Here is a 25,998-nt window from a genome sequence, read left to right as displayed (position 1 = left end):
TCGGTAATAAATCGAAGAAGTTTAATTTCAATTTTTCAAAGTTTAATTTTAGTTTTAATTTTTAACGATTCTCTGTTATTTAATTAATCCGAAACATATTGGAGAGATAAGCGTGCTTGTTCATTTTTGCGTAAGGAATTAAATTTTGGCTGCATGTTTGATATAACAGAATACGTTCAACATTTTCTTTTTTTAAATTAATCGGTACTTTGATATTTTACAATCGGCGATGATGGAGACGTTGTGTTGTAATAGACGTGTAGGATAAAATGTTGTTACAAGTGTGTTCAAGATAATTTTAGAAATCGTAATCCTAATTCCAAGCAAATGCTTAAACGATTTTTTAAAAAGCTTGTGTTCTATATCTATGTCGTGTAGAGTAGCTCGGTGAATTCTTTATGATCTTTGCATGACAGATGATCGACAGTTTTCGTTTCACTGGCGTACAGCAGCTGGAAAAATGTTCACCTACTCACAATCCTGTTACCATAGTACTTTCGAGTGAAGTATTCAAGTTCCATTCCTCTCGTTGTTCGCAAATATATGAATTTGCATAAATATTCGTATCCTAATAACGATCTGTTAAATTGAATATAAATTCTGGAGGACAAAAATTTATAACAATCGTCATATATTGTTTATAACTTCGGTAACGATTTCAATTCTCGGCTTACGTTAGGTGAATTCTAAGGAGGAAATGGCACTCGTCTCGATATAAATCTTTCTAAATTCGTTAGAAAAATTAGGATCCTGCCATCAAAGAAGAGAAAATCGAAATTTGATGGATTTCGTGCAATTTCACGGAGCCTGGCTGCGATCAGATCGAATGTCGTGCAATTAAATATCGGCAATTAGTAAGTTAAAGGGGTAGGAATAGAAGACGAGGTGATGGGCTGATGAGCATCTCGCCGCTGGAGAACAATTATTTCCGTCAAAACGGTTTACAGAAAACGGAGAAAAAAATGAAAATTGGCGTCGGGTAGAGGATCCGCTAGGTCGAACCGAGCGTCGTGCCTAATTACCCGGCAATTAGAACCGTAATTACAACGCGGTAGGATGCAAGGGCGCGAAGCAGTTCAACCGGCATCAAATTACTCCGTTTAACGAGAACGGCTATTCAATTATCGGGAACGTGGACAAAATTCCGCGGCTATCTCACGCACTGCATCTAAAGCCGCGTACACAATGTCACTGAGTTTCTTCAATTTCGATCTTTGTATTATGCTCCGAGTCTTTTAAGATTCATCCGTGTCTCGATTCCGAATTCTTTTACATTTCAGAGAAATATCTTGAACTATTCTGTTATTCTTCGATTATTTCGATAACTGGATGGGAAATTAAGGGCGTGTTTGCGCGGGTTTTAGTAGCAAGATTTGAAATTTTGTGCAGAGTATCGCGGAAAAATGTAAAGATTAAGTGGTAGATTAAAGGGAGGTGTGTGTGAAGTTTAACGTCAGGAATCAAAGGAAAATGATTGTGACACAATTTGCAGGTTTTTCTCAGAAATAATTCTATACTGTTCGTCGATTAATCCGATACGGTACCAAATTTGGTGGAGGGATTTAACATCTAACCTAAGCGAAATAAGATTTTACCTTGACGTTAACCGAAAATGCATCGCTCTAAACTCAGACCTGCAACACAAAAACTTTTCATCTATAATATCTCAGAAGCGTTCGAGGCGTAATCTGCCTTAACAAGGGCCCATAAATCTTAAGTTCCCGTTTCCACCATCTTTCGATCCTATCTCGCCACCTAACCTCCTCTCTACTTAAATCAATCTTCACCTTGCAACCTACCATAGAAACTTCATACAGCAACGAAACCGATCTGACACCGGTTTCCGAGACTAGTTTCGCAAATCAGCGTCCATCACACCCCATAATTCCCAAAGTATCTCTACATCTACCTCCGGAGCAGGCCTTAAGCCAGTTTCCATGGATGCAGAGGAACGCGCAGTGGCCTTTATTCGTTCCGTTGATGGTCGAAATGTACGAAAAAGTAGGGACAGGAGCGAGTAACGAGAGGTTTCATATGCTAATAGCCGATCGAGGGGTGGCGAATTTTAGGGTGGTGCGTGCTGTGCTTCTGTTTCTCTGTGTGCATGCACGAGCTCGTGTAAAGTGGTGCGTGTTGCTGCACGATCCAGATGCATTACGTGCATATATCACGGACAGGCGTCGCGTTACGTATTCCATGGGCGTAACACGGTTCAAAAAAGGGAGAGGGCAAGCGTAAAGGGGAGCGTAGCGGGGTGGTATTGTGAATTTAAGCCGGGGGAATGGAGGAGAGCGGCTCGACGCCATCTTGGTGTCACGGTGGAAACAGGCTTTCGCTCTTCCGCGTCCTCGACTTTGGCCCCTCGTTTTCTCCGCGCCCGCAATTTTCCGCTAATGGGAAATAGAAACTTTCTCGCCAGGAAAATTTGTGGCTTCTCGCGATTAAAGATTATATCGGGTTTGGGCGATGTAGATTTTCGGCGGATCGAGTCGTAGTATAACCTCAGACGCTATCTGACCTGCAGAAATTTCCATCTAACACAATTTGCAATGTATAAATGCATAAGATTCTGGACTGGGATCAAGTCGAGTTGGAGGGTCTGTTTTACTCGTAGAAATTCAAATTTCTCGCGAATTGTACGTACAGAATTCGACCCGGTAGATTTTAGAGTCGAATGAAATTAAGCCAAATTCTGTTTTATTTGCAGAAATTTGAATCTCCCGCGGTTATATAAATCTACGAAACTGTATAAAACTGTAAAATTCGATCTGTAGAAGTTTTTTTTTTTTAATGACTTTGGAACTTTTTTTCTTCGACGAAGGTTTCGATGAATTTCGATGAATACGTAGGTTTCAGGATGATAGATGTCGGATTGAAATTGGACCGTGTTCGCTGTTGCTTGTCCCATAAAAATTTTCTAGCATCTACAAGATACGTAGGATTTTGTGAGATAAAAATTTCTGGGAGCGTAATTACGCAAAGCAGGGGCGAGGAAGAATGATCGCGTCGTTAAGGTTATGTTTGAGATGCAATTAACGTGGAACGGTACAAGTTCAAGTGGCACTTAGTGACCCTCTAAACACCGCGCATAGATGGTTGCGTGTTGCGCGTTTTACAAGCCTGTGCTTAACTCGTGCTCGTTAATTAAACTTATTAAGCGAACTGGCTATTTATGCAAGATAACTAAAGCAAACATTTGAGTCAGTTTATTAGTCATTACGGGCGAGCGAATGAACTTTTCAAGGGGAAAAAATTTCGATAATTTTCGATCGAACCTCTGGCAATTTCTCTCTTAGAAAATTTACTTTATTATTTTAATTTAAGATACGAGAAACAATTGATGGTAATTGATGCGTATTTTGCATAATGTTTATTCACGACACAGTGTCGGACGTTAATCACTGCTTGTACTTCATTATCTGATTCATCGAAGAGGAAAATAATAAAACTGGCAATCAGATAGAAAAATCAGATTGTAGGATTACAAACGCTACTTAACAGCAAATCTGTTATTCAAGTCGGAGATATACATATACTTATATCGTTCTAGACAACATCCTATTTTTCTTTGAACGAAAGAAACGAAAATATCAGAGGTTGATTAAATTCCTCGCTATAATACCTTTTCGTTTTTCATATTTCTTTGAAACCAAAAAACATACTGGCTTATTCTCCGTTTTTATAAATACCTTTATATTACGAAGTATCGCGTGTCCTTTTATTGCATATATTTCTGTCATTACGTTCGATGTACAGAATACCGCAAACTATCATTGACACTCGAAAGATCCTTCTTTCGTAGCAATATCGTCGTTTATTGCGAAAGCTTTCGCATTCTACAAACTTTTAGTAAAACTTGTTTCAATCTTACTCGATTCGCTTCGAACATTACAACAAACCTATTCACAGATTTGAATCTACAGTCTAAAATAACACGATCCAAATTCCAGGAAATAATAAAAGATACAGTCTGAATTAAGAAGAAAAAGAGTTGATAGTTAAACGAGACAGGCGTACAACGACTACACAAATTCGCCAAAGGCGAATCGCGTGTATACTCGCATAAGCGCGCCAAACCGCTTGTTCTCGCTTGTTAACATTCATAAAGCGGAGCATGAGTTACACGCGACCCTGTGGCCCTCATTAGGCTCCTAATTACGTACGATTAGCCTCGTGATTATCCAACGAATACCTTACGCGCAATTCGACTTAAATCGCAATCTCGTTTGGCACGAAGAGAAAATTTTCCTGTAAATTTAGATGTACAACAGTTTCCATGGCTGGTGGATAATTGACAAACGTAATCGCTATTTGTGGACCACCGATGGTGTTTGATTTAGCAGTCACGTCTGAAAATTTCTCCATTCCTGATTATTTTATCCGTTTCCAGAGAGGGACAGAGAGGGAGAGAGAGGGGGAGAGAGTAAACGCGGAAACGTTTGATAAAGCGTATGGCTAGGTATGTGGTGCCATTTTACGGGCAAGTCTTTGCCGTTTGAAACTTTAGTCTCTAATGAGTTAACGATTAAGAGCTTGATTTAGTGGTCTTTAGCGATTGCGTGATGACGGCATGATTTTAGTGACTAATGGGTAGATTGCCGAGTGATGTTAAAGAAACGCAATTTAAATAGAAATTTTTAAATTACAGATAAAATAGCGATATAGTTATAAGCTTTTAAGTCTTATACAGCAGCGTTATGAAACAGAAATATATACGCTGACCTCTATCTTGAGTTAGAAAAGAGATCAATGCAATTTTCCATGATCAATGACGCCGGGTCAATATGTCGCACTCACAGAATACGGTAAAAAGATGTTGAATTACGTTTCAATAAACGTGGCTATATCATTCTGTTTTTATGATTTTATAGAAACTGTAAAATGGAAAAGAAGACCCGTGATTCGAATTTACCATAGGTAGCAGCGGATCAACTATCTGAAATTTGTTGTTTCAATAAGAAATCAACGTTACTTTCCTATCGAAGTTAGAATCTTTTGAAAATCGAATATCCTTTTTCGTCGATCTACTATCACGTAAAATCCGAACTGTTTTTCTAATCTTCCTGCAACAAACTTTCACCGCACGTATCTTTCCAATAAATTCAAACGGTCGTACTATGAATCATCGATAAATATCACAGAACGTCGTCCCGACAATTACTGTTAAAATCCAAAATTAAAGACGCGATGATGAAACGATAAGCTCGATAGCTTCTAATTATCAAAGTGCCTCTTCCACGCGATTCCTTAATTAAAATATGTCCGAGGTTCTCAGTGGGAACGTCCAGACGTGTTGTTCAGGACTACTGTTGATGGTTTTACAACGTTGATCTGTTATTATAATAAAGTTATGGTCACGCTAATAACTATCCCTATGACCGTATTTTGCGAGATTGTTATCGTTAACGTTGTTAAATTTTCATTAAGTCGGCTGCATGTTAAAAGGTAAGGATTTGTTAACAAGCGTCGAGAGACGGATAAAAGGCAATTAGTAAACGTTAATGAGGCCACTAACAGTGATTTTTCCACCGTCGATACAAGACGCTGCGTTTCGGCGATTTTTATTTCCGCCGTTGCGAGATTTGAATAAGAATTTATTATTTCCTCGCAGTTTCATAGACATGTATTTTCTTTCTTTTTTTTTTTTTACATCGGGGACTTTTTTTACTTTCTTTTTCACTCTGAGCGTTATGGAAGCAGAGATAGTTAATTGCTTCGCGTTATCTCGATCATCGTTAAATTCCTGTTAAACGGTTACCAATAGATCGGTCAAAGCTAACGATCAATAGATTCGAAGTTAACGAAGCCAGAAACTTTCCTGACTTAATTGATTCTTATTATTTCTGTTATGATTCTTAGCATTACCCTTTTGACCAGGGAATTTTCATTCTATTTTCACAATTTCCCCAACTATATTATTAAATATAATATTAGTTAAACCATATTATAACCCATTAGCCAGGTACGTTACATCAACTCAACGTTTCGTTTGTGATTTTCCCTTAGTCAATTCGTATCATAGAATCCCATGCAACTGAATTGAATTCACGTTGTGATTGTACAAGGCAATTCCACGAATTTGCTCGACATCTTTCCCAGTTATTGTTTCTTCTTCTACTTAAACGCTAGATGTAATTTTATAATAACCGAAGAAAATGAACTACGAGTCTTACTTAGATCATTCGCATCTCTTAACAACGTTTCGTCCATGTAACTTTTATCATTTTGCTGGTTGGCCTTTAATTAATTAAGAGACACTAAAGGAGATAGCTTAATATCGTTAGACCTATCGTTTCAACGTACAGAAATACTTCAGAAAAAAGGTGTAGCGATATTTTGTTGACCCCCTGTAATGTTAAAAAAGACTGGAAGCAAAGCGAAGGCAATTTTCTTTTGTATTTTGTGCTTCGTTTTTACGTGGGCTAGACCGCTAGGCAAGCCTGATTCCGGCCCGTCCAATTATCCTCGCTTAGTAATTCTGTTTTTGCACGGCGAAATATGAAACTGAGGCCCTTCTTCTCCTCTTTGTTATCGCTGCAGTTGAAATCGCGAACGATGTAAGAAAAAGAAACGAAAAGAAAAGAACAGAAGAAGGAGAAAGAAAGAGAACTAATTGTTAGGCCTGGCGAGATCATGCATGCGGAAAAGGTTCGTCCTGGGGGATGCAAATGCGTCGGTTACTGGATCGCTCGGTTTTATTGCCGCTGACGAGCTTTCACGTCGCAATTAGCGCGCCGACGCTCCGGTTAAGCAATTAAAGACGAGCGAGTACGTTTGTGTAGATGGCGCGTGAACCTGAAGAACCGAATTGATGAAGAGATAGCGAGCAGCATCGAGCAGGTGAATATGTTGCCGCTCTTGTCCCAACTGTTCCGTGCCCATGTTTGGCTCGTGTCATTCATCGGTTGTGAAATTCGTCGCGTTTCGTGTCGATGCGTGCGATCGAGAAATTGGCTAATGAAATTCTTAATTAAACGAATTTTTATTTAATTAGACCAACTTCTGCAGATTGATTCCGTTTACGGTCGACGATAAAAATAAGCGTATAGCTAACGAAAATAAGTATCGATAGAGTTTCGTTAAACATATCGTTTGTTTTTGCAGAAAAATGTAAATATTAATTTAAAGTTCTTTGTTAAATAACGTATGTAGTATAAGGGTGGGTAAAAATAAAGTAAAAGTAAACTTCATTGATATACGGCTGTATCTGAATGTAAACTATTATGTATATGAAATCTAATTATACGAATTGTTTGTCTCTTGACGACTTCATGTAAGTGGAGTTCTACTATATATCATCTGTTGCAAATGGGTTAATTGGCGAGGATGTAATTATGCAGAGGTGTGTGGAAGATATGATGGAAGAGTTGGAAAGTTGTCAGGATGATTAAAGGTGTGTTGCCTTAAGGTGGGCATTCTGCAGATTTTTTATCCATTGACAAGTATGCATTGTAATTATCTGCAGGCAGAAGACGAGACGAAACTATTAGAACGTTGCCAAAGGGATGGAAGAAGAGATCTTGCGACAGAGATGTTTTATATTCAACGATGTGATCGTGGAAAAACGAGGGTGCAAAATGTTAGAGCAACGTCTGGGACTAAGTTTGCGTTGAAAATTTGGTTCCAAGATTCTTTGGCAAAATATCGCTGGATTTTTTCGATAAACGATAGACGATCGTTTCTGTAATATCTTCTTTCGTTTTCGAAGTTTGTTGAATAGAAATCACGCTCCACGTCAATGTACGATAAATTAATGAGAGCAACGACCCTCTAAGAAATAATTTTCATGATTATAGGCTTCCTAATAATTAAGACGAAACGTATATTTTGTTACGTTATATAAAATCTGCATGAAACATTGCTCCAAAATCAATACCAATCGATCGTCCAAATTATAAAGTAAACCAACCATTTAACAAACTATAAAGAAAGGACGGAATCACGAACATGTGCTTCGAGTATGGAAAAAGCGTTGGAGGGATAGTCGCAGGATTAATGACGCGAATCATTTTCCATCGGAGCTTTTAAAATTGATACCACGCTGACGACTTTAATTGATTACGAGGCCGTCGGAAGACGATTAATCTCCAACCCTTCTCCGGATTTCGATCAACGTTTCGCATCGATGATTAATGCCAATATCGCTACAATGTTGATGACTCGGGGCTGTAAACTCGATGCGCGTATACATGTTGCCACGTGTGTTTGTTCGTGTGTCGTTAGAAACGATCCACCGAGCAACAGCGTTAACTTTCTCTAATAAATCCACGACAACGACACACGTCGAATAAACATCGTAGCGCGAAGACGATTCTTACGAAGCGAAGATAAAGCACGGAAGAAGAGGAGATGCGTGTGATCAATTATTCACCATAAGGTAATGATGTTTCATCGAATTTTTGAAGACGAAGAAACGCGAATTATTCGCCGTACCGTTTAATCGGTAGCTTATGTTTATGATAGAAGTGTATCCCAGTGAATATACTTTCACAGAGTATTCTGCGATAGTTGTTGGAAGTTCGTAGACTATTTGGTCGCATTTGAAACGTGAAATTGATATCGTTTCGAAAGTTGATTTATAGAGCAGGCGAATCGTTCAAAATGACTTTTCTATCGAACGTTCTATGTACCGATTGATCGAACGAAGATTTCGCTGTCGGAAGAAATTGAAAATTCACGAGCTTAAACAAACGAATACAAACTCTTACATCAACGAACATCTTACAATGATCCAACTAACTCGAGAAGCGACTATCGTTTGCTTCGATATTTCGTTCCATATAATCTAACTTTGTTCAACTCAATCGATAGCTCTGTTGAAAAACTTTCAGACAGCCAAGCTCCACGTACCAGCAGAAAGTTTACGATACAAATTGCGAATGTAACGTGCGAATTGCAATGTAACCATTCTCGTATAATCCAAACACGGACGACAGTTTCGTGGAAGAAAATTTGCAGAAAAGCAAGTTGCAAATTTCAGCGGGAACTTTACGATGCAAATTGTACCGCGCTAATTGCGATGTGACTATTCCTATAACGTTGCATTAATGGCAATGTAAACCAAGTATTGAATCGAGCATCATTCGCCTGGATACCACGCGACTCGGATGTTTCGTACCAATCATCGTGACTCTCGCATCTCGGGCTTACGATCTCGAGTCATTAAACCGTCGGTACACGGGCAATAAGATCTGCAAGTCCATGCATCAGAACGGACGATCTTAGCGTGGAGGAACGATCGGTATCGCCGTGTGCTCGTAAACCTCGAAACCAGCTCGAGAGACGGAAGATCGAACCTGGCCCGATAATTAACAGCGCAAAACCAATCGAGATCGGCCGCTTGTTTGCAAACCAGAAGATGGACCGTTGCTTTACAAAGTTGCATTAACGAGCATAGGGAAAAACTAACAAGAGAACGCCCCAATGGATTTGTATCTTGGTCACTGAAGAATTATCGATGTCTCGACGTAAGAACTCAAACAGCATTAAGCACGATTGTCCGTGATTAATAGCGGCGTGCGGGCAAGAGATGAAGTATGAGACAGATTATTAGCGGACGAAGAAGAAACGATCGACGAGAGAAACAAAACCGTGGAAAGTTGCAAAAGAAAGAACAACCGAACACGTCAGCGGTTAACACCTACAATTAGAGAGGCAAAGAGATCAACAGCTGGTAACGTGTTAATAAATCATCGTGCTGATCGTCGTCTCGAAAGAATAAAAGTAATAAGTAATTGCGGAAATAAAAACACTTTGAACGAGAGACGAGTGAGATTTCAAACAACGGATTGAGAGAGAAAGTTCAAAATGTCGATCTCCGATCATTACGCGCAGCATGAAATCGTTACGGATTGATCGTGAATATTTATGTAGATTGATATTTTCGTGACCACGAGTGAACAAATGAAAACCAATTAGAGGTTTCTGTTTCAGCTACTAAATATGGAATACTTTGCTTTTCAATATTTCATTCTACATATTTTTGTATATTATGCAAATTCAGACCTCTTTTTGCACTTTTGCACTTTCAAATTCCTTTCCTCCAGATATACAAACATTTTTTTTAGTTATAACTAGCGAGACAAAGATCGAACATTCCTAACGGGTTAATAAATCATAATATTGTCCTCATAAAAATGGAAAGCAATAAGTAACAGCAGAAATAAGAATCTTCGAATAAGAGAAGACTCTAACGGCGCTGACACTCCAAACGAGAGACTGAGAGAGAGAGAGAGAGAGAGAGAGAGAGAGAGTCTTTTGCTATTATTCTAAGCACGAAATTGCCGTGTTTTTCATAGTTGATTGTAAGTAGGTACTTATTAGCAGTTATAATTAACGAGACATTCGGTTGGTAAGCAGAAAAGAAGGTCAGCAGTAAATCAGACATTTGTCGTCGCGGTCGTTCTTGCATATAGGTACCTGTCTAAAGCTTACAAAGTAATCGGTCGAGTATGGTTAACACCGGTTTAAGCCGGGTCCGTAAATCATCCAGTTAATTGCCGCTTATCAGCGTAACGACAGAAACGTCTTTTCGCGGCTGTAGGAAGGCCAAGGGAGGCGGAGAACACGAAGGACAATGAAAGGGATCTGTGGATGGTACAGCGTTGGCCAAACGTTGCTCTAGATCGAACTTATTCCACGTCCTCTTATTTGTTATTTGACATTTTCAAACAGGAGAGACGGGTTAATATACCGTATAAAATATTGGTTCCATCCGAGACGCTAATAGTTTGTTTCCATCGGCTCTTATTGATCTTCGTCGATAAAACGAAATTGGTTTGTCAGAAAGAAGTATTCTTTGAGGAGTACACAGATGTATGTAGTGTCATAATAGATGGGATATTATAGCTTTGAATAAGAATATAATGGATAAGTAATGGTTCGCATTTTACGCGAGGAATAAGAGATTGATATCGATTAGGAATTGAAGGAACGAATTGGAATTAAATAACGTATAAACGATCACGTAAAAGTAATAAGAATATTAATAAGTAATAAGTAATTCCGGAGGATGAATACATAGTTTCCATTCGAAGGAAGTGAAACATAATTACATACTTTGAATAAGGATATAACGGTTAAACGAGTTTCTTTTCGATGGAGAATACTCGAACGAAGAATCGAAATGGACTAACGAGTTAAGGAATTAAAAAGTAAAAATCAAAAACCACTCGACGGATAACGAATAAAATGTTAAGAAATAAAAATTTATTTAAATAACGTTCAATTCTGAGAAATACGTTTTTGTTGTGGGTGCGCCCTAACGAACGAGAGCGCCGCCACGGGGCCTGTTGCGCCTGCGCAGTGCATCGAAATCGTCTCGCGGGCAAAATAAACGCGGCACGGTCATATATTCTCGACGCGAAATACGCGGTGATATTTACTGCAACGTTATTAGCATGCTGGACTGTATATTACCGCGTAATTTGCATCGGGTTTCAGTTGGCCGGGTACGCGGCCCCGCGTCGTTAACAACCTTATAATCTCGCGCGCACACCATCGCATCCCCGTTCTCTCCGTTTTTTCGTCGCTTCGCCTTAACCCGGCGTAATGCCGGGTCCGCATGGACGCGAGAACATTGTCGGGTGGTCGCTGCAGGCGTTTTTCGTCGTCATACTCTACACGTTCATCGCGAAGGGGTTCCAGATCCGTTGCCAACACCTCGGGCCACGACTCTCAATGTCTAATCAAATTCGGTTGTTGTTGAACAGTGGTGCAAATTGGAGATGATAACAGGTTACTCGTTTCAGGGTTCTTTGATCGTTCTGTGGATTCTCTGTGCATTCTCTGCCGGTGTCTTAGGACTGTGCGTAGTTTTCAGCATCTGCTTTTTGTTGGCTCGCATTCTAGTTATTCTAGTTATTCGCGTTCGAAGTTATTTCTCTAGAGTTTTATTTTGGCGAGGAAAATGGAAAAAGACAAAGTTTCCACGGTTCAAATGACGGTTGTGCTGGTGAATCCTTCAACATACGATACGCTTGTATTCTAAGTATTCATCTGACTGGAGTATAGAAATTGAAGAATATTTTATACCTTTTGATAATATCTAATATCTTCTAATATAGTAAATAGACTATTGTAATATCGCGAAAATATTCGTTTATATTTTTTTGTTATATCTTTCGATTATATTTCTCGGCGAATCTAATTCCATTTCGTCAAAATGCTTGCCACGTCTTTTTTTTTATATCCGATGTCACGATTCGCGGAGCAGACTATACATTTGTCATTATTCCGTGTAATAGCTCCACAATGTTGCTAATTAGACGTCATTTAGTTGCTAAGAACGATAACATCGTCCTTGTAGGTTACGTTGCCATTATTCTAGGAAATTCTGCCGTATGTGAAACATTGTCGACTAATGTTCAAAGCGTAAAGCGGGATACCCAGTTGAGAAAGAATGTCACGATAACTGATGTATAGTAAACTGGTTGAATGTAAAATAGCGGTTAGCTGGGAAACAATGAAATATCAGTGTGCACGTTGATATTACTTCGCAGGTCGATCACGTAGAGAGTACTGGATCAAACTGAAAGAAAAACGAATCTAATTGATCAAACCATCAGGCGTGCGCGCGCGCGAGCGCACGCAGGGGGTTCATCAGTAACCCAAGAAAGTACACACTTGTTGCCGTGTTGAATTGCGTGGTCATTTGCAATTCAATCTTTGCCGCGCAGCTCGCTTTGCCTCGTTCTTATAATATCTTACAAATACTTCGGTAAATTAATTCCAAGTTCAAATTACCGGTTCCATAAAAATGTAAATAGCGACCGTTTTAGTTAAGATCATGGGATTCTTATCGAGCCCGATTTCTGCGTCAATTATCGTGCGTCAGGTTAGGGACCCCCAGTTTTAAGCGGCCTTGGCGCTATTGCAGCCAACGACGCACAAAAGTCCCTAGAGAAAATCATTACACGTTTTTCATGCAACATTCGTTTCGAATGTTTGAATTAAAATTGTGGCAGAGCGATTTTTTGTAAGGTGTATGTAATTTGATGGTTTTTTAAATGTTTTTCGTAACAAAGTATTTTAGTATTAACCTTTTAAGTACTCGTACATTCTCATAAATCCTTCCTCACAAACGTAAAAAGATGACAAGGCTAAATGGAACGCAATTATCGACGCATGACCTCGATCATTGACGACAGCTGTGTTTTACGAAATTTTCGTTTCGTCGTTGACACTGATGACACCCGTATTTAGAGTATTAGTGAAAAATTAATGCGCAGCAATTGAGATTTCATTTTATAGTATTATAACGAGTTTGGTTTTGATTTTGAATACTTTAGAATATTTAATATATCAAGACAAATATGTTAGCAAGTTAACATATGTTAACATGTCAGCTTCAAACATTCTAACATATTAGTTCTCTCAAATAGCAGAAATACATCACGCAATAAGATATCCTGGCGATAGATACACGTTAGCTACAAATTAAACCCAATTTATATCAACCTTCTTGCGATAACCAGATACCTAAATAATCACGAGGAAAATCCCAAGAAGCAAGCTTCCACAGTCTCAATAATATCAGACATCCTTCATGCCAGTCGCTTGGATTAATAAACCTCACTAATAAACATTAAAGCAAAGTTCAAAGTTTCACGATATCATCATGTAACACGTGCAAATACACGTTAGTGCGAAATTCAGCTCGACTCGGAATATTCAAGCAAGGATCCCTCTATTAGAAAAGTATTTTGACGAAATAAAAATAAAATTCCAAGAAGCAAGCTTCCACTTTCAGAGATAATATTATCATCAAGCATTCCGTTATTTTCAAGCATTCCATTCCAATCGCTCGAATTAATAGATTCAATTAATGAACGTTAAACGAAAATTCAATGTTTCACGATACCTAACGTATTCCGATAACACTTTCGACTGAGAATATTCAAACGCTGACTCATTTTCCTACGTTAGAAAAGTATTTGAGCGGAACAAAAATAAAATTCCAAGAAGCAAGCTTGCACTTTCACGAGTTTAATATTATCGAGCGTATGGTCTGTTGCAATCGTTTGGTAGCGGTCCATTAATGAATTCCATCGAAACGAAGTTGGAAATGGACGACCCCCGGTGGCATTCAGTGGCGTTAATCTGAAATATAATTAGCGAGGAGATGGGTGGGGGGTAGTGAGGCGAATCGGTCGCATAATTGCGCCAGGAAGAGGAGGCCACGTTCACATACAATATCGGGATGACAGCGCATTCGCAATGCTTTATTCTTAGTCCAGCGACGACACGCCTCATTATGCATAGAGAATCCGCACGCGGCCTGCATAATATGCAAAACTTCTTCCATTACCGTCCACGAGGCAACGTAACACACGGCTGGCAAAAGGGTACGCGCGCGTATTCGCCAAGAATAATAGCCGCTTGATATTATATCGGTAGCCGCTGCACCGTTCTTTCCTTTTTCCTCTCTATCCTGTTCTCCGACCTTTCATCTCTTTTCTTTTCCTTTTCGTTCTTCGTCCCCTTCCGTTTAGTGATTTTCATTCCCGGCAAGCAGGAACGCGGAATTTCGAGAATCGAACGGTACAAGAGTGATTCATCGAGCCGTGTCGGCGAACGTCTTCCGCGAACGAATTGACTCGAACTTGCTCGAGTCTTCGTTCTCTTGATTCTTGGCAGAGATTTAGGATCTGGGATGAGGATGGTATATAGATCGATCGTTGCTGGAGATTTTGGAAAAGAGTTCAGCTAATCGGCTGACTGAAACTGGCGACTTCTAAGCTCTTGCAACGGTCAACTTTTAATGGGATAAAGAAAAATTTCTAATTAGACTGTGGATGTTTACGCGAACTTAGATTCTTACAAGTATCGCCAAATAACTCATAGATTAGAAATTTTGGATTTCGCGTAGACGATCCTGCAACGATACAGCTTGCACGAGATTTCTTTTTGAAACTTTGATTTTCGTTTCCTTGGGTCTGGCGTAAGATTGCGCAAGATGATTGGTTGGTGAAGACATTGATCTAAAATGGGATAGAGTCGATTGGAATAGAATTGGAACAGGCTACGTAATCTTCATTTTTCATCTGGACGATGTTAATATTTAAAATTTTCCACTTTATGAATATATTTGTATAGCGATACGATTTAATGAGAGCATACGGATCTCGATACTAAAATTTAATTTTACGCACGATAAATTCACAGTATCAAGCATTTTATCATTTATACCATTTGTTCTCCGAGTCTTAAAATTAATCACTCCAATGACAAACGCGTAGAAAACGATTAGAACTTGTATATTTATTATGGCGCTATCGAGACCTGTGTGTAAGTACATACTTATATATCGTGTTTCTCGTGGCCCGTCAGTCGTTTTACGAGCCGCTTATCGTTCCGTCATAAAAACGATATTATGCTAACTAGATGGCAATGAGGGAGGCCTGTCTTGTTTCTACGCTTTGGCGAGTAACGCCTCTTCGAGAGAGAACGTGAACAATGGGTAATTAAAGCGGCGAAATTTGCGTGGAGAGTATTCTGTTTCTCTCTCTCCCTCTCTCTCTCTCTTCCTTTCTCTCTTTGTCTAGATTGCGTGCTTGTTGACACACATCCTTTGATACTTTGTATAATATATGCGCGATAGGGAAAGAAGAATTGTTTCAATTAATCTTAATGATATTTAGGTATTTTTTTACTAGCAATCGTGAAATAAAAATTTAATTATATCACTCCGGATTTTTTCTTTAATTGTGATTAATGTTCCGTGTATTTGTCGCAAGGTTTCCATACACCTACGATTTAATAAAAAATGTTTTCTTCCAGAGAAAAAATTCACGAATGGCACGCGCATAAACGTGTCGAGGTGTGTTAATAACGTAAACAAAAAAAAAAAAAAGAAAATTCTTTTCGGAAGAAAATTTGCAAAGTTCATTCATATATCTCAAAGCTTCCAATATATATATATATACATCTATGTACAATTTCGAAAAAAAGAAAAAATTCTTAGAGAAGAAAATTCGCCAGAGTCCATTTATACATCCAGAACGTTCCGATGTGTAAGTATATGTGTAATTTAAAAAGAAATTCCTTTGGGAAGAAAATTGGCGAAAGTTGGCTCCAAACGATCGGCGAAGCTCAAAGGCCGATGAAAAGGAAGCGAAACGCGAACGATATTCCCGATTCGAACGATCGGCGTAAACGATAGGCGCGGTGCAGTGGCGAAGCAAAACGATTCCTCTCTTTCAAACTCGCTCCTCATCCCTTTTGGTTGCGTGGAAGGAACAGAGGGGAAAGGACGTTGGTTTTCTCGTCACGATTCTGGCATGTCACTGTCGTGTGTCGTCGACTTCGTGTGCATACTGTCGGCCTCCACTCGCGAGGAAGCTCTCCTTCAAGCCGATTCGAGATCGCTCGAAGAAATCGTTACACTTTAGGGACGAGACTGTGCTTCTTGTTCTGCAAGACGAGAATGGAAGTCTTTCTTTTGGAATCTTTGCAACGCTCTTTGAGTAACACTTTGTTTGGAAATTTGTTGTCGACGGCCTTGTTGAAAATGTTTCATATCGTTCTTTTATTTTGAACAAAATGTCTGTTATTTTCTTCGTTCGAGGATCGAGTTTTCCGATTCACTGTACTTACACGTCGTTTCATCGGTTCTTCTCGTAATGGTTGTTAGATGAAAGGCGTAAGGTTCATTTTCTTTGGAAATCATTTACGCAGAATGCGTGGTAATATGCTCGTTTCTACTTGAAAATTATATCTTGTCTCGTTCTCTATTCGAAGCTTGAAGTTTTTGGTTGATTGCCTTTTGCGCGTTATTTTATCGATTTCTATCCGTGAAAGGTGTTCGAAGAAAAGTGTAATTCGAAGATGATCGTCATCCTTACGAAGAACGCAGCACTGTGCTTGCTTTCTATTTAGACATTAAATATTAGGACGAATTGAAATTCATTTTGCTTGCAAAATATTAGAAACTGTATCAGCTTCTATTGTCACAGTAAATCATTCACAATTCCTTCTATAATTACAATTCATAATTATAAAATACCTTGTATTCTGCACATATCTCAGCTTCAAAGTATTCGGTTGTCCGATAAATGTCTTTCTTTCACAGCGATGCATCTCTATACAAACATGAAACCTAATCTGTCGAACGTTGTGATCTTTATTTCGACAGAACAAAACGTATCATACGCAATTCAATAAAATAATATAAAACGGAAAATGTTGTGCATCCATTATTTCCTTACAAAACGAAAGAAACTTTTCGGACGACCTAATAGATAGAAGTCGCAACGAACTTGACTTACAACCTACGATATCTGTACACACGTTCCATCGGAAATCTTTTTAGCAACGTTTCAGGATAAACAAAAAATCAATCGCAAAGGGATGAAACAATGATTGCTGTTTGATATCTACCATTGGCCAAACCTGAAGAATCTGTATTTGATCAATCTTTCCCCCCTTTGTCGTATTGATTCGGCGTCTCTACCCTGCACGCGTCGCAACCTCGTGTCGTTAATCCACGCAGGTGTCGTGCCACTCTTTGGAAACGTGACGTTTGGTATCCCGTTAGCAAAATATCATTCCCTTTTTTAATTCTGCTGGAAATCCGACGGAAAAAAATCCTCAACCGTTGGTAAATACACGTCAGCAGGCAGAAACGGTGTGTGTTCGATGAAATTGGCGGCCTTGCCTCGCCAATATTTTCCGATTGATCGGCCGGATTTCGTCTGAACCATGTGTGTCTCTCCTTAGTCGTGATATTTGACTTTGATTACCGTTTCAAGAAATGACAATTATTCCAGCGCGAAGTTTACAAGTTTTTCAAACTACGTCGCGTGTCTTAATTTTATAATTTCGTTTGCTTTCGTTGCGGGCAATTGGGACGATTCGGGTTGTACGATCTAAGGTTTTGTTTCAAGGTATCGTTGCGTATGACCATCGTGAATATATTGAGATTTTATCGACGATAATGTCTCTTATATTCTCCAGTGAATAATATTAATATTAATGGAGAATGGGAAACTTTAATGACGTATGTTACAGTATAAGGGTAGTTTTGAAAAGATTAAGATGGGTGATGGTACGAGTGTAGTACAAATTTCTACAGGTCTTTTAATAAGTGAACAATAGCTATTCTTCCATTAGATTTTTAATTTTGGTCAAAGAATCGTAACTCTTAAACTGGTACTAGAATTTCGTTAATTTAAGCCGACTACGAATTAATCCAATCTTCAACCCTCGATTTCCACCTCTACGTACATCTAACGTGATTACTCTATTATTAGAATTCTGCCTACCACGTATGATCTCAATCGTACTCAAGTCCCAAGTATCGTCATTTCCTCTTCTTAAAAGCACCATCATCGATTCCCACGCTTTTCAATTCTTTACAATCCTTTGCGATCCTCTTTCAAAAAAAAAAAAAAAAAGAAAACAAAACAGAAATAAAAGCCAGCGAACAAAGAGAAACAGAAAAATCATCATACGATGTATACGAAATGCTCGAATCTTGTACCGATGTATAATATCTATATCTATTTTGCATCGATTTCTCACGCAAAGCTGCGCGAGCGGAACCATCTCGTTTGTCGACAATAAAAAATGTTGCACGCAGATGAAGGCGCATCCGGCGAAATTGCCACCCCTTGGCGCGCAGATCACGCTCAATTTCGTCCTAACAAAACACGCGTGCGCGCTCCGCTGTGTGCGTGCGTGTATGCGTGTGCCCGTGGACAATTGAAAAATAATATCGTCGGGTTTATTTAGCCGTGGCACGATCGGCGGGGCGTGGATTCGTCGCGACGCGTTCACGGGATTAAAAATAATGTTTCGAGCGTGACTGGTCAGGCCCTGGGGGATTATGGGGCGCTATGGACACCCGCCATTGGCCAGTCGTCGCAGACCCGCGGATTTCATTCGGGGGAAAAACGATACGCCTGTTTTTCTTTCGTATCTCCAACACGGATGGTCTATGAGGGAGATCGTGTACGTTTAATTCCTCTCGTTTGATCGTTGGTTTCGGACAATCTTTTGAGGCTTTGAAGCGAGCAAGATGCTCCTTTTTTCCAATTTTGCAAGCTTTTGAATATTTGGGGTGGAATTTGATTGGCAGGACGTTGGATGATGTTGGGTGTGGAGGATAGATCGTTGGAGAGTTTTAGAACGATTGATATCAGGAAGTTCGTACGGGGATGTTTGGAAGTTTGAAAGTCTTTACGTACAGTGGCGGATGAAAGAAAGTTTAAAATTGATACACTATGAGTTTTAACAATTTTCGTAGTACAAATTTTGTACGATATTGGCAACAAATATATATATATATATATTTATTCATTGCTTTTGTTAAATATGAATTCGTTCTGTGAAATTATTAATTTACGTAATTATTGCATCCTTTTGTGCCTATTATTTTATGCATTTCATGGATTGAAGGTTTTTAAGGAAATTGGAATTGATATATAAATAAATAATTAAGGATAGCACATAATTATTGCTACATTATGATAAAATATGAATATTCTTATAATGTGTTGGTTCGTTTTAAAGGTTTGGGATAACATGTCTCTGATTGATTCGTGAGTTGATTTCGACGTATGAAATTGTTCAAAGTGGCTGTAGGATGAAATTGTACGACCAGATTTAAGTCCATTTTATCTTTGATGGAAATTTTCAAATTTAAAAATCTTCAAGCCAACATCTACTAAGTAATATCGAAATTTGATAAAGTTTCCTAAAGATCCTCGACAATATGCAAGATTTTTTTATTAAAGAATAACAAAATGTCGGAAGCTTTCACCAAAATGTCGAAGAAATCTCAGTGATTTTATCGGAGCTTTGTTCTACAAATCTCGACAAAGTGGTGTCAAACTTTAATTATAATAAAACGATGGAGGGGCTGGCGTTTCTATGCCTTGGCGAGGAGAAAATGGCGAATGACAATCACGGTATTAATTTCCATTAGGGAACATCCAATTTCCACGATGGACAATAAAAAGAGCCGATAATTATATTTAACAGTGGACGTAAAGGTCTTCGATAGATTAGGCTTCTGGTTTCTTCCTTTTTTATACGACCATCTGACGATTTCGTAACGAGAACAACCGAACGTGGTCGTATTATAATTAGAATACCAATTATCAGATGGGTTTGAGGGAAATCGTGATTGTCGCGTTTCGTAACACAGATCGTTTGCCTTTCGTGGTTTCAGTTTCGAAAGGTGAGCAGATTGTATGAAAAATCGAATGCAGACGTATCGAGGATCAACTTAGAACATGCCATTCTTTTAGCAGAAAGAATCTCAATCTTTCTTCGATACGTACAACTGAAATACTGTTTCTCTTTCCAAATCTTCGATACGATCCAACCTGAATCTCTAGAAACCAGACTTTGAATCTTCAAGAAAGAAGAGAAATAAAAACCAAAAAGAGAAAAAAAACCACTGTCCCCCCAAAATTCATCATCACGAGGTTTCGTGACGTGTGAAAAAAGAAGGAACATGATTCAACCACCTCTCGTTCGCTCTAAATCGAAGTGACCGCCCAATCGGCGTGCTCTCGCCCCCAAGGATCCGCAGGACGTCAATTACGCCCATCAGGTTGTCGCCATCAATCAGTGAAATTTCCGAAACGCAAATATGGTCATACAGTCGGTGCTGGCCGCGACTCCTTTCCCGGCGAGTAGAAGACGCTCCTAAACCGCTTCGACTTCTGCCACGGTGACTTGTCCACGCACACCTGTGCCGAGAGCGTTCTTCCAAAGCGAAGACCGACGCCGTCGCATCGAACCTCTGCCTCGATTCGCGTATAAGGTGTCCACCTGTCACTTAGAACGTGTACCAGGAGCAACTTCAATTACACTTTTGCGCATGGTTATACACGTGTGCACGGCCTCGTTATCCAGCGTCGAAGATCACGCTACGACGACGCGCTGGTTTGCGCGATCCTTCGCGATCCTGCTCGATTGATATTAGCCGTAATCCACGTGGTAATTCGATCGATAGAAATACGCAGAAACAGTTGGAAGACTACGTTACTGATCGGTTATCTGCTTACATCGAATGTCGATTCGTTTCTCTGCAACGCTATTTTTGGAAGGCTTTGAGGAATGTTGGAACTTGAGCGGTGCATCTTGGATGGGTTTGGTTGGAATTGGGGGCTTTGAGAAGGCTTCTCAATCTCAATGGCGGATGTTGGAGGGATTTGAAGAATGTTTGCAGTTTGTACTTTCAAGGTTTCTATCGTGTATATCGGTCCGTGTATAAGTAGTCGTCTTTTATGGACATTGAGAATAGTTTGGTTTGGTTGAGAATGGTCTGGTCCGTTTTAAGCATAGTAAGGTGAGCCTGTTCCGAGTATTCAGTTAGAGGAATGACTAACGTGTGTAACAAATTTTAATGGTAAAAACGTTTCAAATTACTACCTACGTACGTGTTATAGAAAGGAAATTAGCTTTGAATTTCTTTCCGTGCAGAATTGATGGAATCGTAGGAGATCAGTGTAGATATCGACAATATTAATTTTGACTTGACAATAAGATTGATAGGAGATGGGGTGTAATTGAAAATGTTTGATACAGTTCAATTTTTGAATACATAATACACATAAATAATATGCAACGATGTACAGGATATTCAAAGTACTCATCGTAATATCTGGAGGATGCAGCAAATATTTACGATGTAATTTCAATTCCACCTACGATTCTACTTCTTGAATCTAGTTTAATCGACAATCGGCAGAGTTCCATCTATCGAGTTACACCGAGATACTCCATTCACACTTTCACGTCCTGAAACACAATCCAAACCACCCCACTTCTCCTCCAATCCTCCCCTCTAAGCCAGCTATTTCCTTCCCCCGTGTTATCCTCCACCCTGCACCTCGCCCTTCGACCCGCGTAACACGAACAATTAGCCGAGGAATTAATGGCCGAACGAAAGTACGTACGACGAGAAAGAACGGATGGGAAGGGAAATTTCAGACGATGTGACTAGATAGACACAGATAGAGGAAGAGGGAAGGGTAGCTAGGGTTGTCTGTGTACCCAGGGGAACTTTTCGAGGATTGTGGCACTTAACGGATGATTAAGAGGGCAAATAGAGAATCGCAACCCCGTTGGTTAACGTAGTCTCATCCCCCTAACGTTTGAACGCTCCCTGCAGGACTGTGTCGTACGTTTAATCGAGTTACCCCCATTTCGTAATCACCCTACGTCCCCGAGGGTTGCCATGGCGACCGCGGGCGGTCCTGAAAGCCGATTGGCGGATCTTCACGCACGCGGAAACCCTGGCCACCCCCTTCTCACCCCTAGATACGTGGCCTATTCCCCAGGATCAAGCTCGAACGCTTTCGAAACCAACCCCCTTCTGCTCCAACCCCTTATGCCGCCTGGATTTACACTCGGTTTAACCTGACTCTCCCTCTCTCTCTCTCTCTCTCTCTCTGTATATATATATACACATGTATGGTCTATGTTATATTCCCCCAACCACCCCCGTTGAGTCGCTCCATCGACGCCAGTATTTTACGGAGGCGCGTTGTAAAAATCGCATAAAAGCTCCCAACAGCTTGGTCGATTTATACCGGCACGATTCTCTTCCTTGTGATTTTATTTCCAAAGATTTTACTATTCGTAGTATGGCGCCCGAGGTGTTTGTTACGCCTTGGATTTTCAGCCAGAGCAGGATTCTTGGGGGTGAAATTGTCGGGCTGTGATAGGCTGTAGATTGGTTTTGGAAAATTGAGGCGATGGTGAATGATTTTAGCGCTTGCTTCGTTTGTTTGGTTTCATTTAGTTTTGGAGGTATAATAATTTTGCTGGTGTTTTGAAGGAGTTCTTTCTTTAGGTTTGGGTAAGTGGGCACTTTCGCGGATAATTTTTATGGGATTTTAATAGAATTGGCGGAAGAATTTCACGATGTATTCTTAGGAGAACGGCCCAGTTAATCGAGTAATTGCTGTGAAAATTTTAGAATAAGACGAACTAGTTTTTTTGATCCAATTGATCAAGTAATTCTTTTAAATGCCGTGGCGTTTTTTTTAATTTGTTTGAAACAATATCAGTACGCGGTAGATGACTTTGTAAGGTTCTATCCACCCTCAGGGTGTTTCGGTCTTTCGATTGGCTTAATAAACTCGATTTATTGGGGACAATTGAATTAGTTGATGGCAACGTAATAGACCCAAGAATTGGAGTCACATGCTTGGAGAGGGTGAAACTATTTGTAGAATTTTTATTTCATTGGAAGGAAATTCTATATTTGTATTATAGCAATCTAGATTTCCTATAATTACCTAAATAAAACATTTATGTCAAATTGGTAAATTTCTAAAATATCTTATAAATTTTAAGTGTATAACCATAAAACGAACAACGAGACCCTTTTCTCCTAATTTAAAAAGAGACCAGTAAATTTGAATGTAAAATTATTTTAGACCCAAACAATCGATCTCTGTTTAAAAAAGAAAATCACATTTGCATCGAGTCCTTTGCACCAAAATCAGCCGAACGAAATATCCCAACCTTGAACAAATTATAAATCGCGATACAATCGGCCAAAAATTTAGCTCAGCCTGAAAAATTCCCCGTACTCTAAATCCACCCTAAATAATTCCCAAAGACAACCATTATTGCCAACGTCCATTCACCCTCGTTCTCCTAAACTCCACCTAAACACCATCCACGCAACGTTGTTCCATCGATATCACGCTTTCCATTTGCCAAACCGTATCCACCCCTTCGCCAGATCATTTCGATACTCCCGGTTGGATCGTGAACAGCGACTAATCCGGGTCTTGTCAAAAACACGTTGGATCGTAACGTTAGTTAGACAAACATCCTTCTCTCCTGCCTTTTCTATCCATGCAGCAGCCAATGTGACAATGCTGATTTCACGCGTAGATAATTCGAAAATGGAGCCCCTTTCAACCCTTCAGTGGCAAACAGGAAGCAGGAACAGGACAATGTGTATCTAACAGTCAATTCGGGGACAATGCACGTTTTCTGCGATCGTCGCACCACTCGTTTCATCCCTCCCTTTTTTCTCGTCAACCCTCGACGAGAGGGGTTCCGCGTCAACGACACGGCCCATTGTAACCGGATACACCCTGTTTAAGGGGTGGCTCCTTGATACACTTGGGGTGGATTATAACTAGTTGCCACTTAATTTGCCGAAGCTCGAGGGTCGATAGCCGTAGCAGAATTTCCAGTTGGTCCGAGAACGTTGAAAAAGATGATTGGAGATCACGAAACTACGATCGTCGAATCGTTTACGCTTTGTCGTTGTATAATTTGCGATGCTCGAAGATGAAAGGGATCTTCTCTTTTTTTTTTTTTTTTTTTTTTTTTGTTAAAATGAGTGAAGGAAATGAGTGGAATTTTATTTCTTGCCTGTCGAAGAGGAATTTTAGGTCTCCTTTGTCGAAAAGAAATTTTATTTCTTCTATATCGAGGTATATGAGACGTTGTTTGTCCGATGTTCGAATCGATTGTGATTGCAGGTCAATGAAAATTGCAATCGATTGTTATTATCGAATAAGAATAGACAAAGAAATTGGAATGGTCTGTACTTTGATTATAGGAATTGGATATTGTATGTAGGTTAATTGTCGCCGTGTTACCGTATGTAGTATTACGGTGTATGATGGTACAATAACTCTCAGTGTATAGGAGGCCAGTTATATTTTCTAGGACATTTAAATTACGATCTTTTGATTCTTGTTTTCTAGTAATAGAATATCGTTTTAGGTTAATGGGAAAGTATCCAACGAGGTATTCTATTACATGCACAAAGTTTCTTTTACATTTACGACTTTATTTCTGAACTTTCACAAATTGGTAAATACATTGTGAGCGTATTTCGGTCATTGCATTTTGTACGAGTGCCAGATAGAGAAGTCTGCAATGGAATTAATTTGCACACGCCTTCTTTTGATAGATCGATAACTCGAGTAGATTTTTATAAAATTCTTCGTCGTCCGAGGATCCGGTACTGAAAGAATATTTTAATAATAGAAATCAAGAATTCTATGGCACACCGTGCCCAAAAACCAGCAACGATAGAAATTTCATCTTAAACAGTCGATCTGTTCCCTCTAACAAAGAATGAAGCTAAAAGAGAGACAAACAGAGAATTTGTAATTAATCTACTAATTGATTAGCATCGCTGTACGATCCTATGATAGAAACTAGAATTAAATGAATGAAAAGTTGCTTGTTGTTTGTTACAGGTGAAGGTCTGGTTCCAGAACCGACGAACAAAGCACAAACGAATGCAGCAAGAGGAGGAGGCAAAGGCACAGCAGCAATCTGGGGGCGGTGGAGGTGGTGGTGGCGGCGGTGGCGGTGGAGGCGGGAACGCGAATAACAATTCCAACAATAAGAACACCCATCACGTGAGCAAATGGCAACAGGAGACCGGTGATTATCACCACGAGGAAGAGGAGGAAGAGGAACACATCGATCCAGAAGCGGAGGAGTGTTCCAGCGGTTCGGAGGCGTAGCTAGACGTTCTCTGCCTGGACTAAGGTGCCGGGAATTGCGTCTGACCGACGAAGAACGACCGCTTCAACTGTGCCACTCGATGAGCTAAAATCGAGGTTCAAATTTTGAATCGCGAGAGAGCGAAGGGAAGGCGAAACCTTGGAATTTCGTTGGAATTGTCGGAATTACGAGTATTGCAAGAATTGTGGAATGGCGGACGTTAAAGGACGAAGAAGGAGGCTGATGCGTCGAAGAGCTTCACCGAGAGAAACGCGAGTAACCAGAAATAATTGTTAGAATTGTCGAAGCATAAGAATTTTATTCTTATCGCAAACATCGCGAAGATCGCGTAAAGTGCGGAGCGTCGAATTCGAAGAAACTGCAAGGAGGATACAGTTGGATGTAAAAGAGAAACTTGGATGGAATTGCAAATATAGTAGATGGTGTGTGAAAGCACGAGACGAATTCCAGTCTTTGCGAGACAGAACTGTCGGTGAAAACCAAAAATATGTTGCCGTTCGACGAGAGATTTTACGGAATTGCGCGTTTATC

General features: G+C 39.7%; 1 protein-coding gene across 1 annotated transcript in view; it reads left to right on the top strand.

The window, feature by feature from the left end:
- Window positions 1-25,466, top strand: part of LOC122575540 (homeotic protein empty spiracles-like) — a 51,735-nt gene extending 26,269 nt beyond the window's left edge. The window contains exon 3 of the mRNA XM_043744596.1: window positions 25,194-25,466. Coding sequence (XP_043600531.1) covers window positions 25,194-25,466 — 273 coding nt within the window. The remainder of the gene's footprint in view (window positions 1-25,193) is intronic.
- The last annotated feature ends 532 nt before the right edge of the window (window positions 25,467-25,998 follow it).

The sequence above is a fragment of the Bombus pyrosoma genome, linkage group LG15, assembly GCF_014825855.1.
Source record: "Bombus pyrosoma isolate SC7728 linkage group LG15, ASM1482585v1, whole genome shotgun sequence".
NCBI lineage: Eukaryota > Metazoa > Arthropoda > Insecta > Hymenoptera > Apidae > Bombus > Bombus pyrosoma.
The sequence above is the reverse complement of the archived record's forward strand: the minus strand, read 5'-3'. Positions and strand labels throughout refer to the sequence as shown.